The following is a 16,102-nucleotide window of genomic DNA, read 5'->3' on the forward strand; positions in this document are numbered from 1 at the left end:
CTATGTATATCAGTATGCCATTAAGGTACAATTAAATAACACATATTGCATATTTAGTAACACAAAGGAACCACTATATAATATAGACAATGCAATCAATAATGGTGGGTCAAAATTAAATACCCAAAAAGGACCACTATAAAGCATATTAGGTCATTTGACAAACATAGAGGAACCACTATGTCATGTACTATTTTATGCACACAATAGAAAGAAACAATAACAACAGAATGGGTTTTTAGACAGAGACTAGTCGACATGAAGAAGAAAAAAAACATTGCATATGGGGTGGTGTACCTCGAACCTTTCCGAAAAAAAAGAAGTAAAAACAAAAGGAGAATATCAGAGTTCTAAAAAGGTCACAACAACATCAATTACAAACTTTTACTCCTATCCTTCAAAAATTTGACTAAGACTTTTGTACAAAGCAAGAACAAAGTATGAACAAAGCAAGAAACAAACATACATGAGCATGGTCATTATATAACAAAATTGATATACACACATATAAGAAAAATCAGTTGATTAGAGTAAGAGAGTTACTGAATGCAAGTACCAGACTTTAATGCAAACATTTTTTTAGGGTTATATGTTGATTAGGTTTGCAGAGAAGGGCGATTTGTAGATAAGGGCGACAATGGCTTCCTTTTCTGCTCTCTGTGTCTTTGCAGTGAATAAAGGAAGCTGGGTTAGGGGTTTTGTTGTTATGTGGGTGATGTAAAAGATAAGAATCCTTATCTCTTTGTTGTGTTATCGCAATGGTATTGGTTGGTTAAATGTTGTTTGCTACGTCAATAAGTGAAATTGGGATTATAAGCAATTTGCATCATTTTATTAGAAGGGCAGCTTCGTTTTTTTTCTTTTTCTGGTGGCCTGAGTGGGCAAATTGCAACAAATTGAAAGTTCAGGGGAGTTTCTTGTAGTTCCGGGCTTAGTTGCAAAGGGCTTTTTTTTTTTTTTTTTTTTTTTTTTTTTTTTTTGCATTTTACCCACATTACATGAGCCGGTAAAATGGTTCTTCTGGAATAAGATTGTCGGTAACCAACTGTAGTTGTTTTGGGATACTAGCCCACATTTAACTAACCAAGTGGCCACTATAAAGTTGGGGAGCCCGAGCTCACCCTATGAGTGCCAAGCCCTCGTAGTCACGAATCAAACTGTACAATAAAGCCTGAGAATATCCCTAATATCATCATCCAAATCCACAAAGTAAGCATATACTAATATATATCCAAATTACACTTCACAAGCGCATATAAACTCATGCTTTTCATATGAACAATGTCTTAAAGTGCAACGCTATCGTGGCATGCTCATTAATGCAATTACAACAACATAGGTAATAATTGATTATAATTAACCTTATACAATCAAAAGGATATTTTATCGAATCTAATGCAACATAAATATCCATATAATTATACTTCCAAAAGCAAACTCACAATATCATCCACATAACCACAAAAGTAAGTATATCACTTATATACGCAAATAGGAAATTTACAACATCAAGTAGGCACCTTAGCTATCAAGTAATATCGCAATGACAAGTCTAATAAACATATTAGGCATGAAATCAATTACAATATCATTGAATTACCATTGACAAGCATTACTAACCTAAGTATAAAGTTCTAAATATACACGCCCACACATACACATGCTTGTATACCTCATTCTAAGTCACAAAATGCAAAGGAATCGTAGTCTTACATATGCAACACACCCCTACCTCATTTGAGATGAAAATCTCAAGAACTCCAAAATCGCAAAATGCTCCAATTGAGCCACAACTTTGAAGAGCCAACAAGGAAGACGAGGAGAACGAAAAAAACCCTCCTATGGCCGCCTCAAAATCCAAATTCAAGCTTTACCCAGAAACTTAAAGTTCCCCAAAATGAAAATAGAAACAAGGGTTTTGCTCCCCTTGGTGTCCACTTTATTTCTCTCTTCTACGGCGTTGGCAAATTCGACCAGAAGGAGATGAAACCGGACCATGGAGCTAAGAACAAAAAAATAAAAAAATAAAAAATAAAAAAGAAGAAGAGAAGAAGAAAAGAAAAATGAAGAAGAAGGGGGAGAGGATCCGACCCTTATGGCTGCCTCTCTCTTTCTTTCCTCCTCCAACACATATATTTATGTATGTATAATAGGTACAAAAGTCTCCCATGGGCCCTGTTGATTTTCAAAAATCGAGAAAGCCCTAAAATGAAAATATCCTAAAAAATAATAACGCAATCGCCCCAAAATAAAATATGATGTCCATTGTGACCCAAATATATATATATATAACCCCGCCCCGTCCCACTTGACCCAAGACTCGAAAATGTTGAAAAAAAAAAAATGGAAAGAAAGGAAAAAGGGACAAGTCCTCACAGGGTGGGAAGGAATGATGGTGGTGAAGAAAGGTCACTAGAGAGAAAGAAAAATTGAAGAATTTAAAAATGGTGGAATTAGGGTGTTGGTTGAAAAAGTGAGAGAGAGAGGAGTAGGTAGGTGAGAGTAAGTAAAGAAGACAATTTTGTTCGTTTAAATTGCTAATATTTTGAAATGCAAGTTATTAAAAAATTAGGGGTACATTTTTCTTTTCGCATGTATTTAACAGTGTCAATGACATAAAAGTAAAATCGGTCCTAAGTGCAAGTTATTTTCGAAAGGTATTTAAATGTGATATTTGGGCAAATTTAAAGGGTGTAAGTGACATTAACACAAATAAAAAAATCACCTAACCTAAAATCTAAATAAAATCTACAAGAAACGCGTATCTGGACGCGTTAGCGCGTCAGGTGTGATAGGGTCGGTGGTAATACTTGGAGTCAACGTTAACTGAATTTAAAATGGGAAAGGTGACGGTCATTAAAAAATCTAGGGTTTACAAACATCGCCTTTGGAGCTACGGAAAATTCATCTGATTTCATCATCTTCTTCGAGTATTCGATCAGGTATGTTTCTTCAATCGATCTAATTAATTTGTTCCACATATGCTCGTTCTCATTAGATCCTTTTGGTTGCTCGGAAACCGTGGAATTCGTTTTTTTTTTCTTACGATTTGACAGTTGAAGATTTAATGTTATATTCTACCGAAAAAATTCATGCGATTATCTTTAATTATGTCGATGATTTTCTTCTGAACTCTGTAATTTTGTGGGTTTCTCTCTTTCATCTTTTTGTTAAGATAGTTAATGTGAATTTAGAAAGAAAAAAAAAAAAAAAAAAACACTTGATAATCCACTGCTGTAGGGGGAGAACGCACATGGCAAACTGTAATAACCCCACTAATATGTATATGGGCAGTCCCTGCTTGAGCGCCTTTTGAATATATTTTACTTATTAGAAAGAAAAAAAAAAAAAAAAAAACCCACTAATTTAATTAAAGAAAATAACACTTCTGCCCAATTTTATAGCCAATGAGGTATCATCTAATATGATAGATATTAAGGGTATTATTATCACTACAGCCACTACCATTATATAAAACATTGCCCAGATCAGTAAAGGGTTGTAATGGGGTTACATAACAATCACGTTAGTATTTAAATTCTCATAAATGTATGTTATAATTATTTTTGGTTGCTTTGGTACTATACGTATTTTTTGCTCATAATACCCAAACCTCTTGTATGAGAGGCACACCCCCCTTGGATAAAACAGCATTTATGTTGATTAGTGCTGGATTTATTTTGTCTGAAAAGTTTTTGTTGAGTGTTATAATTGATTTAAGGTATTGTGTTCCTTGTCAACAAGGAATTTTGGTCTTAGGTTATATGAATAAATACCTAGGTTATTAACTGAGATTTTGGTGAGATGTAGCCTAATGAGAGATGTGTCTGAGAGTAGAAAATTTCTAGTGGTGAGGCAAAGATGGGAAGAATACCAAGAATTTGAAAATTAGGGTTTACCTCAGGTTTCAAGCTTTTGTTCCAGTTTTGTTGTTTTTTGTGCGTACTCTGTGATTTCTCTATATTCATTGATTTCTTCTTTTGCTTATGTTCCTATATAGGACTTATTCAAACTAACATTAATTATTGTTTTCCTTATTTGTTTGTTAACTTTCCTATTGCTTATGGTTGGATCTCGATTGAACACGCTTTCTGGCACGTGGTATCAGCTTGATAACCAACATTATCTCATGTTACCATTAATTTGTGATGGTAAAAAGCTTAAAATTTTCTTTTATATCTGCGGTTTTGTGAATTTCTTAAAAGGCATGGTAGTGAATGGTTTAATTGAACATATGACTCTAAACAAAGCAAACTGCAGAATTGGATTCATTTAGGCAACCCCAATACTTATGACAAGGGCAATTTGAGTTAAGTTGAGTTGGTTTTGTCTTTTGTGCTTCATGTACTTTTTGAAAATTTAGCTTGGTTTGCAGAAACGAGAGAAGAAAAGCAAAGTTCTTTTCTCTTTGTTTTTCCTATAAATTAAGCTGCAAGAAAACATTTGCTTGTTGATTTTATTATCTTTTGAGTTTCACTTTCCATTTTGCAACGCTGAATGTACCATGTACCTTTCTGGAATGTCTAAAGTGTTCTTTCGACCTAAGAGCTTGTAAATTTTATATTTTTTTCAGAAAAGTTGGAAACTTCCCCAGTGCTTCTTTACAAGAATACTGATTATGGATTTAATGTTTATACAGGATCCAGAACTTCTGCTGTGATAGTCTTGATGCAATTCATTTTCTACATTGAACTTATGTGGCTAAAAATATGTGATTTCCCCCCTTGATTTTACTTTTGCATTGGGCTTAATATTTATGCTAATACATTTGGGTTTCGTCTTTTTCTGTGCTTTAGTTGTGCTCCGCCTTCCTCTTCCTTCCCCTCAAATGCATTTTCCTATATATCGTACTTGAAACTTAAGGGTATTACCCTCGGTGTCCTTATGTGTCCATGCTAAAAGTTCTGTTCCTTTAGTGTCCAACTGTTAGTTCTCAACTCATTTTATTTTTTTGGGCCTATCAAGCCATAAAGAGTTACTTCTAAAACCATATAAAAACCAGGGCATAGTCAGGCTGTGCGACTATCCATTGGGATGATCAAATCTTTAAATTATCACTGACTATTTGGACATCTGTGGTGTCTTTTAGCAAAATGTTCACATAGTTGATCATGGCTATTTTTAGATTGCCACAGAGCAATTTTAATAACCGATAGAATTCATGATGCATTTTTTTTTTTTCGAAGTGTATCTTTGCATTTAGCCCATATGTTTCCATTGTGGAGGAATCATAGTATTGTAAATTAGTTTTCTTTTAGTGTCAATTAGTTTTCTTTTAGTGTCAATCTGTCATTGACACTGTCTATAAGTCAGTTTTTAATGTACAATGTTTAATTTCTTTGAGCAGAGATAATGTTTACTTTATGTCATTGACGCTGTTATTTTTGTTTTACAGAATATCTATTGGTGATTTTGCTACGAAGTGAGCTGTTAAATAAGCAGGGACATTTGAGCAGTTGTAGTTTTTTTCTCTCTTATCTGCCATCGAGAAAAGGGGGAAACCATGGCAGGGAAACTGCCAGGGGATCCTTCTCAGCATGGAATTGAAAGAAAGGCAACCACAATGTGCATACCAGATGAAGAGTTTCAGAGCTTGACACGCAAGTGGTACTTCGGTAGAAAGGAGATAGAAGATCATTCTCCATCAAGGAAGGATGGCATTGACCATCAGACAGAGTCACGATTGCGGAAGTTGTACTGTTCATTTTTGCAAGATCTTGGTATGGAGCTTAAAGTGTAAGTCTTTAGCATTAATAGTTCGATAAATGTGTTGCTTTTTTGTATAACCCATGCAACCTTTTTTGCCCGGAGAAGAATTAACCCTAACAATTTGGCTGAGGGGTTCATAAATTATTAGGAAATCTATTTTCCTAACAGTGAGAAATGATCTCTGGTATCTACTTTTGCTTCAGCTTGTACACACGTACTATTTAGCCGGTAATTTTTGGTTTGGTGTTGTTCTTTAGACAGTTATACCTGAGGTCAAATATTAGCCTGCTTCACTTACCTGCCTATTTCTTCCTCCCTTCCAGCAAAATGGAAATAAAAATAAAAAGGTCATGCATTATTGTTTACTTGTTTATCCATTAGTCTATGGCTTTTGTCTTTAATTCCTGCAACATCCTTGAGTGTTTTATCTTCTTCCTGCAAATTTGCCCTCTTTCTTATATGTCACTCCTTCCCCACTCTCCAGTTCTTTGGAGAAGTTCATGCTTACTGTACATGCTCAAGATAGTGATCAATGTTTTCTTTCTCAGGCCCCAGGTGACGATAGCAACAGCGATGATGTTGTGCCATCGGTTTTATTTGCGTCAATCTCATGCAAAGAATGAATGGCAGGTTCACATCATATTTTTATTTTATTTTTACTTCTGTGCAATTGTTCATTTTTCAAAAGACATGGCCTCCCATTTGAATATTTTCTTGGTTGGAGGGAATTTTTACAGAATGTACGTGTCAAAAACATTCTTGGTCTTGGGCGTGAGCTGTGAAATGTGATGGAAGTGGAACTGATATATTAGATATGCTGTGTTGTTTAATATCGACTTCTGATATCAAAATGAGAAACTCTTATGTATTGCAGAGTTTAGTTCTTTTATTTAGATTTGATAATTTACTAGGTAAATATTCAATGATTGATTGGTATATTGCAGCTTCCACTTGCTATATCAAAAGCCCATGTGGAAGCTTGAAAATAATATTCCTATGTATTTTCTTCAATGCATGTAATGTACTACTCAATGTGGTGATGTGCTTTTTGCAGACTGTTGCTACTTCTTGTATGTTCCTTGCTTGCAAATTGGAAGAAACACCAAGGTGGTTGAGTGATGTTATTGTGGTGGCTTATAAACTAATGTACAGATGCGATCCTTCTGCCCCGCGAAGAATCAAACAATTGGTATGGAAAACATTGTCACTGCGCTATGGCTGCTATGTTTGCTAAGTTGTGGGCTTGCTTATATATATTCTTTTTGTAGGAAGTTTATGATAGGCATAAGGAGTTAATCTTAATTGGAGAGAGGGTTTTATTGGCAACAGTTGCTTTTGACTTCAATGTTGAACTCCCTTACAAGCCACTAGTCACAGCTCTGAAAAGATTGGAGATTTCACACAAGGAGCTTGCAAAAGTAGCATGGAATTTTGTGAATGACTGGTGTGTGCTCATTTCTCTTTTTTGTTGATTATTGGCGAAGTTCTTTATATGTGAGTGGCCTAAATCTGTATTTTTTGTCAGATGTTGTCATTTTAATGATTTAAAACTTTCTGCTAATGGTACCTGTAGGCTCCGTACAACGCTCTGTTTGCAGTACAAACCCCATTATATCGCTGCTGGTTCCCTGTTCCTTGCTGCCAAATTTCAGAAAGTGAAGCTTCCCACGGAGAAGGGAAAGGTTTGGTGGCTGCAGTTTGATGTTTCACCTAAGCTATTAGAAGGTTTGTTTCATATATCTATAGATCTCTTTTATCTTCATTTCCCATGCTTTTGCATCATGAATGATAATAAGTTCATCAGTGTGAATTGAAGTCTTCAGTTATTAAATTCTTTCATGAGAAAGCTCAAGATATGAGTTCATATTAAGGGCTGATTTAGATATATGAATATTTATATATATTTTGAAAGGTAATGTGCTTGTATGAACCTATTCCTTCAATAAATGCTTTACAAATTGTTGGAGAATCATGTTGCAGTAGACATTAAATGCACTAGTTTTATGATGATTACATTAATTAAAATTTTGGCTCAAGAAATATGCTTTTGGTCCTTGAATTGTATGTATTGCCCCCTGAGATAAACTGCATTACTTTTTTATGACAAATTTTCCTTTTTATTAATTATTGGTACTGAAATATGTTGTTGGTTCAACCGTATCTCTATCTTCAGTTAGGATACACCCGCGTATCAGATTACGGGTGACTCTTAATACAGTGAAGAAATGAAAAATGGACTCAGCAAGAGTTTTTTACTAGATTAGGTTCCTCTTGTTATCTGTTGTAATTGTTGGTGTAGGTGATGTAAATAGTGTTACTTATAAAAAATTTGCTTTTACGAACTTGTCGAAACTAAATTATGTCCTTTGTTTTAACCTTCTCTCTGTTCAGCCTGCTAATACTTTACATTTTACTATTGAATGCAGTGAAGAACTGAAAAATCCACTCACCAAGGAATATTTAGTAGTTTTACGCATTTGACCAGATTCTTGTGAAATTTTCTTTTTCACTTAAAAGAAACACCCCTCCCCAACTTCTGCGTTCTTAAGCTTCTTTCTCAGTTCTCTTCATGGGATTTCTTTTCAGAGGTCATCCAACAGATGCTTGGGTGGTTGGAGCGAAATCGGAAACAAGCTCCATTGGCACGTGGGAGAGTGACTGAATCTAAAGCTGTGGTTGGAAAAGCAACCTCTAATAGCTCACAATCATGTGTTATAAATGGCTCGGTTGCCGCTCATGATTCTGGCCATAGAGCTACTGTGAGTATTGGAGTAATTGTTGAATCTGCAATGTCCAAGAGCTGCTTGAATCAAGCCTGCAATGATACCCATATCACTGAAAAAGAAAAGTTAAATACTCAGACAAGCGACTGTAGTAGTGCCAATAGTGTCATTGAGGATGGTGATGGTGAGCCAAGAACGGGGATATCTGATCAGAACTCAAGTTGCAAGATTGTTTCTCTTCAAAATGGCTACAGTAAGATAGATGTACGTAAGATTAGAGAGACAATAAAGAGGAGGAGATGGGATAGAGTTGCTAAGGAGAAGGTCTCAAATGCCATGGTTGAAGAGACAGATAATGAAACCTGGATAGAGAGCGAGCTGGAAAGTGGAATAGAGGCAGAGTCTAGCAATGTGAAGAAGAAGCCAAGGAGGTTTTGAAGCTTTGAACTCAAATTGGAGTTTTTTGTGCTTGCTTGCTTAAGGTACTTCTCTTTGCTGTGTAATAGCAATCGTGGCTGGATACTGGGTTTTTGTTGGTTGTAAGTATTGGAATTTTGTACCATTATAGTTCAATTTTTTTGAAAGTATAATTGAGATTTAGCATAGGTCTAATTTATTGACCTTGTATGTGTAGGATACCACTTAATCTAATCTGCAGTTGGTTGCGTCAATCATTCTTTTTAACTAGCATTATTGGTACTTACTTTGAAACCCAAAGAACAGTAAGCAAGAAGTGTGTGTGTGTGTTTTTTTTTCCTCCCTTTGGTTGTTGTGGTGGTGGTGGTTTTCCTGGGGGAGCAAAAACAGAAGCAGAACCTACTTATCAAAAAAAAAAACAGAAGCAGAACCATGGCGAGCACAACCAGCCCATTTTGAAAGTGATAAGTAAGGAAAGTGCTAGTTTTTTACTTGCAAACTTTATTTTTACCAATTATGTTATTTCGTTTTGTGCAGTTAAGAGAACAAATTCTCTTTTTGAAATTTACTTATTGACATCTAAGGGATTTACTGACAGTCTAAGCCGGCTTGATCTTTTGTCCTCTTATAAATTTTTATATTTTATTTATTTATTTGCAGCAGGTGATCTGAATTTAAATTATGTGAAAGTAATTTTATATTTTATTTATTTAATTACAAATATCATTTACTAGGATGTTGCAACGGAAAGACTTGGAAGTCTTGGAGACATAACTAAACTCTCTCATGTTTGAATTTGTGTTCTCATGCTTGCTAGATTGGCCTTCCACCATGGCATCGAAAAACACTTCCTGTGATTCCAGAATACATCATGATGACAGGGTATATGGTGAATTGGGTTGTTGACTAAGGCCGTGTGTGATAAAGGTAGGTTAGTCGAGTGCACAAGGCATTCGTCGGGTTTAGTTTTCTGTTTTGAACTCGTAACTTTTAAGTCACAATGAAACAACTTTATAGTTGTGTCAAAACTTACCTGGCCCTATGAACTTGTGACTTCTTTTAAGTCAGAATGAAATAACTTTATAATTGTGTCAAAACCTACCATGGTCCTATATGTTAAAAGCCCCGTTAAATAATTTAGGTTTTATTGTAAACCGATTGTGCCTAGAAGCAAGTTTAGCATGAAATAGTAAGGATTTCAAGTACCACGAGGAAGGAAAAGGGGACCGACAATTTGTTGTAATCGCCTTACTTTAGAATGTATTATTATTTATTCTAGTTGTTATTATTACATGTTCACGAATGTGTAATATAGATTGGCAATCTAAATTGTTAATTCAAGATACATTGTTTATTGTTTTGTTATTATTATTATTATTATTATTTTTGTAATATTTTCTTTACAGCTTATTATTCATTATATTTAACTTATCAATCCTAGAATACCATCACTATTCAAGCTTATCTATTATACAGTTTCATCATGTCTAACAGATCAACTTATTTTAAGAATAATGGACATTGATTTCAAATTAATAAATAAGATTTGCATATTTAAAGAAGGCTCAACAGTGGAAAGTTATTGCTGGTATGAATTTGTTTAGATTTATACTATATATGAATTTTTTTTTTTTATTCTTTATTTTTAGAAAATAGACTACCTTAGTTTAAAGCATGCCTGAAGTCTATCCACTTCTTAGATTTGTTCGGTCCTTTCAATGCTTGATACTCTCTGGTGTAAAATTGTAATTTGCTTATTTCGGTGTCAAAATGAGTTGTAATTTTTGTTTTACTTTTGTGTCTCAAGGTTAGAAGTGTAACAACAAGTGTTAATTCACTTTGAGATCAACAAGAATACACTTAGACGGGTAAGTGAGGGGATTTTTGAATTGAATTGGGTCCATGAATCTAAGAAATGGTGAGAATTCTTGATCTCTCTTAATTCGAAAATCCAGGATTTGAATTGATGTCCTTTCATTGATTGCTTCTAAATTGCATTGATTTATCCTAAAGATTTTATTTCAATTAGAATTTAGTTATTCACCATGTACGAGGATCCCCGCTAAGCATCTATGGTTGAATGGTTAAAGCACTCAACTCCTAATTGGCGAATTCGTAGGTTCAATTCCTACTGGATGCAGGCCAATGGGACCCTCCAATAAGTCTATTGGAATTGACTCTATATCAATGGAATCTCATCATCCATACAAAACAAAACGAATTGGTATGGTATATTCATATCATAACATATGAATAGAAAGAACTAGCATTCTTATTGAGACTAGAACTCATGGGGAAGAAAATAGATTTATGGATGGAATCAAATATGCAGTAGTTACAGACAAAAGTATCCAGTCATTGGAGAAAAATCAAACATTTTTTTTCTGATTGTATTGGATTTTCAAACCTCTTTTATCAATTTTAGTATATGAATTAGCATGTGTTCTTTTCTTGAATTTCCACTTACAATAAATTCGTTAAAATAAATATATAAAATTTTCTCTAGAATAATGTGTTTGTAACTATGTACATCAAGATTTTATGACAAGGAAAACATTTACGCAGTTGGGTTATCTTTACTTAGATCTTCGAAGTGATGCCCCTTTAGGGCAGTTCCACTGGGAGCAATTTTAACGATTTTGGGCTTATTTTGGACTCCATTGGGCTCGCTGATTTTTGGGCTTAAACATTAAATCGCAAAAGGGCGACCATTTGCGATCCTCGGGCCTGCCTCTTTTTTTTTTTTTTTTTTTTTTTAAATGGCCCAATCCACTGTAGCAGCAGCCTAGAAACGGATTTAAGGGCGTGCTTGGCTAAAATAAATACGAGAAATCACTTTTTTGGATTTTTTTTTTCCCCTTAACATAAGTGAATCAAAAGAGCCGTTAAGGCATTATTTGGCTTAAAGGCATTCTTGGGCAAAAAAACAGTTAAAAAAATATATATATATTCAAAATTTTTATTTTTGTTTTCTTTTTCTGCACTTATTATGCTATTATAGTCATTAGGGCACTCTTTGGTGACACAAACAATGCCTTAACAACTATATTCACCGAAAATTTATTAAGTCTTTTTCTCTATCTATAGTTTTAATACTCAAGTTGAATTCCATTGATTCTCCACCACCATATTACAACTTCCCAATTCAACCAAACAAATGATGATTTTGATCCCTTTGACCAATTTTTGGGAGGAGAATCCCAATTTTCATCTAATCAACCATCCCAATATTTCTACATTGGTACTGAAGTGCCACAATCCAGTAACTCATAACCTTTCAAAAAGTGGCCTACCAATTGGTCCACATTCGAAGATGAGGTTTTATGTTATGCGTGGATGGCTATTGGCATTGATGTGGTAATCGGTTCAGACCAACAAAAGACAGGGTTATGGATCCGAATTCATGAAAGTTTTGAGCAACATATTCATTGTGCTCTTACACCTAAAAGAAATAATAACATCTGCTTGAATCGTTGGTCCTTCATCCAACAAAGAATTACCAAATTTTTAGGATGTGTGGCCCAAATCAAAAGGAATTCGACCAGTGGGCAAGACAATGAGGACAAGGTAAATTCTTTATTGTATTAATTTTAACTTGTAAATATTATTAAAAAATTCCTTCTAATAATTATTGATATATATATATATATATATATATATATATATATATATATATATATTTTATAGATGATATCAGACCTGTTCGCTCTACAAACTCGCACCCAATTTAGATTTGACAGTTTTTGGAATATTTTGAAGAACAACAATAAATGGCATTCACATTGTATCGGTCAGGAAGGGGGGGAAAAAAAAGCATTTGAAGAAGAAGAGTGGAATCCACATTGATGATGGTGAGCATGTCGGTTACTCAAACCCATCTACTCCATTGAGTAATGCAGTAATGACACCAATTTTAGGTGAAGGATCGGCACACATTGGCGAAAATGATTCGCTCAGTGTTGAAGAATGTCAACCATTACATGCAGCGACCATAAGGATGGAAAGCGGCAAAACAGAACGGATAAATATTCTACTCAATTACAGAATCAATTCATTAGCAAATTCGATAAGGTAGCAACCATTTATCAATATAAATCTCAATCTCAAACTCTTGTAGCCGCCCAAATAACACGAGAGGTATACAAAACAGATAAAGAAAAGACAAGACAAATGGATTTTGAAAACAAACAAAGAGAGATTCAAAACAAACAAAGAGCTGAAGAAATGTCAATCATGCAAACTGATCCAGAATCAATGCCAACACAATCGGGGAAAACATGACTTATTGAACGAAAAAATGAGATATTAGAATTTATACATTCACACTCTAACTCAAGCTTCCCATAAAAAAAAATTTCGCCTAAATGGAGGAAAATTTAATGGATATAAACAACATAGTACAAGATATAGTGAAGGCATACCCTCACATATAACTCAAGTTCCTATCAAGGATCAAATCTCAAACCACAACCTAAAACACAACTCAACTATATAAAATCATGGAGGCATACCCTCAAGATATCTAACACTTCCCACACAATACTCTTAGCCAAATAAATAGAATTCTTGGCTTTGTTGTTGTGAAATCTATCATTCCTCTCAAGCCAAATAAAATACAATGTTGTTGTGAAAAACATTTTAAACATCTTACTCCTGAAAGATTTCCTAGAGACGATCTGATTGAACACCATGGCTAGCTCCTGTAACCCATGCATCTTGAAAAAATTCTCCAATTTAACCCATACATCTTGACAAAATTCTCATCATGCCCCCAAATGAAATTTCTCATCCTCTTCTCTATAAATGAAATCACAGCACTAGGAAGAGAGTAAACAGAGGTGTAATAATGGACCAGAGGAGTAATTATTGCTTTACACAACTCCACCCTACCATCCATGGCAATATTCAGAGTATTCCACTTGGAAGTAGTGGCAACCACCTTATCAATTAAGTTTGAACAATCTTCTCTCCTCAACATTCTATCAAAATTAGGAAATCCCAAATATTTGAAAGGCAATTTGACTTCCTTACACCTAAGACACCTTAAAATGGAAGGCTTTCTTCTCACTGATCTAGTTATGAATATCTAAGGCTTCTCCTTATTGATAGACAACCCAGAAACAACTTCAAATTGGCTCATGATCCTTTTAAGGGAGAAGACAGTAGCCATGTTAGCCTTCACCACCATAAAGAGATCATCAACAAAAAATTGATGGGTAATTAGAACACCAGCTCTCTTAGCAGCCTCATACACGACTAATTTACCCTGCCTCATTTCAGACTCCACAATCCCAGAGAAATATTCAGTCACCAAAGTTAAGAGTAGAGGAGATAAAGGGCAACCTTGTCGTAATCCTTTGACCATTGATTAAAATAGAAAACCATACTGTAGAAATACACTCTTTAACCCAACTGATCCATTTCTCCCCAAACACAAAAATGTGTAAAAGTTGGAGGAGAAAGGACCATTGAACTGAGTCATAGGCTTTCTCAAGGTTAACTTTCCAATCTAGAGTAGGTTTTGTGTAACAACCTTCACCTTAGCCAGACACAATATTGTCCGCTTTTAACTCTTCTGTCCTGGTACTACTCCAGGTTAAGCACGCTTAACTCTGAAGTTCTGGTGGTTTCACATCCTTTATGACTTTAAAACACGTTGTGTTATAGAAGGGTGTTGAATCTACATATAACACTTGTCCCATCCACACCAAGGCGATGTGGAATTATGTAATACCCCTAATTTTTGGAGATTTATTTAATTATTTTAATTGCATTTTTATTTAATTATGTGGATATTTGATTATTTGCTTGTGTGTTTATTTGATTATTTTTTTATTTAATTGATAATTGGTTTGATTTAATTTAATTTATATTGGTTATTTATATGTGCATTTTAATTTAATTTCATGTGATGTGTTTGTTGATGTGACCGAGCGTGTGCACAAAATAATGCACAACACTTTAGGTTTAGAAATAATGTCAAGTGGGCACCATATTCTATAATTTATAAAACCACTAAACACTTATACTATGGAGTATGAAGCAAGTAGGGATCGTCCCAAGAGATCTAAAAAATATTGGTTTTTGGAATTGAATTATACTTTAGTGCTTATGTGATTGCTAAAAAGAGGTTTATTTTGTGATTAGAACTAATTTTAATTTAACTACTTGAAACAAAAGAATAGAGTTTTAAAGATTAGGAAAGAGACTTAGGGTGTATGATTCACCACTAAGCACATTCCCTAACTCACTAACTTTCAACTAATTGGGGAAATAATATTACATAATTCTAATGTAGCTAACATTTGCAAAGAAAAGCATGAATCATCAATTTCAAGCTTGAATTACCTAATGTAGTATAATTCATCAATCCAAAACATGACTCATCAATTCAAGTTACAATTTTACCATACATCAATCAACATGGTAATACATTTGTGACGAACAACATGGAATTCAAACACAAGTATGTATGGTCTACTTACCTAATAATTAAATTGCAATTAAACTAATTAAACTTAAATTAAACTAATTAAATATGAAATTAAAACTAATTAGACAATGAATTAACCTAAACATGTAGTTCCATCCATCAAGTAGAAGTATTTTTCATCAATTTGAAACACAATTACAACTAATCAATACCATGCATAGTCATCACAAGAATCAATTAACAAAGAATTCAAGTGTAAAATTTGTTTATCAATCAACCACATATAAGACAACATGAGATTAATACAGATAATCAATTGGAAGAATTTAATTCATAATATTTAAGACTATACACTAATTACATAGATTAATCCCCAAAAAGTGAAAAGAGAGAGAGAATATGTTACGTGCTTAGGGTTTATCCAACCCTAAGTAAAAGAATCAGCCACTCATGGTTGATGGATTGAAGATTTCAACAAGTTCCATCATCTGCTTCATCATCTCTGAGCTTTTTCTTCCAAACCCTAGCCCGTTCTTCTGTTTCTCCTCTTTCGCGTGTTTTCCCTAGAGAACGATGTAAAACTTACAGAATATAAAAAAAACTTAATAATAATTAATAATAAAAACTCACTTAAATAAAATAATAACTAACCCAAAACTAATGGTTCACTGGGCCCTTAAGTGACAAACCGTATTAAAGCCCATAAGTTACAAAAATAAGCCCAAAAGACAAAATCCCGTAGCCTTAAAAGTCCAACCCATAACTTAAATTGTTGTTGGCAACATGGCGTCCGGACACAGCTTTTGGCATTCGGATGCAT

General features: G+C 34.2%; 1 protein-coding gene across 1 annotated transcript; it reads left to right on the forward strand.

The window, feature by feature from the left end:
- The first annotated feature begins 2,801 nt into the window (after positions 1-2,801).
- LOC132277315 (cyclin-T1-3-like) lies at positions 2,802-9,103 on the forward strand. Its single transcript, XM_059779149.1, has 7 exons — positions 2,802-2,942; positions 5,396-5,736; positions 6,258-6,339; positions 6,764-6,898; positions 6,978-7,153; positions 7,283-7,434; positions 8,296-9,103. The coding sequence occupies exons 2-7, from the start codon at positions 5,504-5,506 to the stop codon at positions 8,868-8,870; spliced, it is 1,353 nt and encodes a 450-aa protein (XP_059635132.1). The 5' UTR covers positions 2,802-2,942; positions 5,396-5,503; the 3' UTR covers positions 8,871-9,103.
- Positions 9,104-16,102: the final 6,999 nt, after the last annotated feature.

This window comes from Cornus florida, unplaced genomic scaffold (genome assembly GCF_030987335.1).
Source record: "Cornus florida cultivar Cherokee Brave unplaced genomic scaffold, ASM3098733v1 CherokeeBrave_3.0.0_Hap2_Chr10, whole genome shotgun sequence".
Lineage (NCBI taxonomy): Eukaryota > Viridiplantae > Streptophyta > Magnoliopsida > Cornales > Cornaceae > Cornus > Cornus florida.

Excerpts from the sequence above, each read along its gene's own strand:
- LOC132277315 (XM_059779149.1), top strand. The coding sequence starts at position 5,504 with ATGGCAGGGAAACTGCCAGGGGATCCTTCTCAGCATGGAATTGAAAGA. Across the intron at positions 5,737-6,257 it reads CTTGGTATGGAGCTTAAAGT|GCCCCAGGTGACGATAGCAA; the intron begins GTAAGTCTTTAG and ends TTTCTTTCTCAG. Across the intron at positions 6,340-6,763 it reads ATGCAAAGAATGAATGGCAG|ACTGTTGCTACTTCTTGTAT; the intron begins GTTCACATCATA and ends TGCTTTTTGCAG.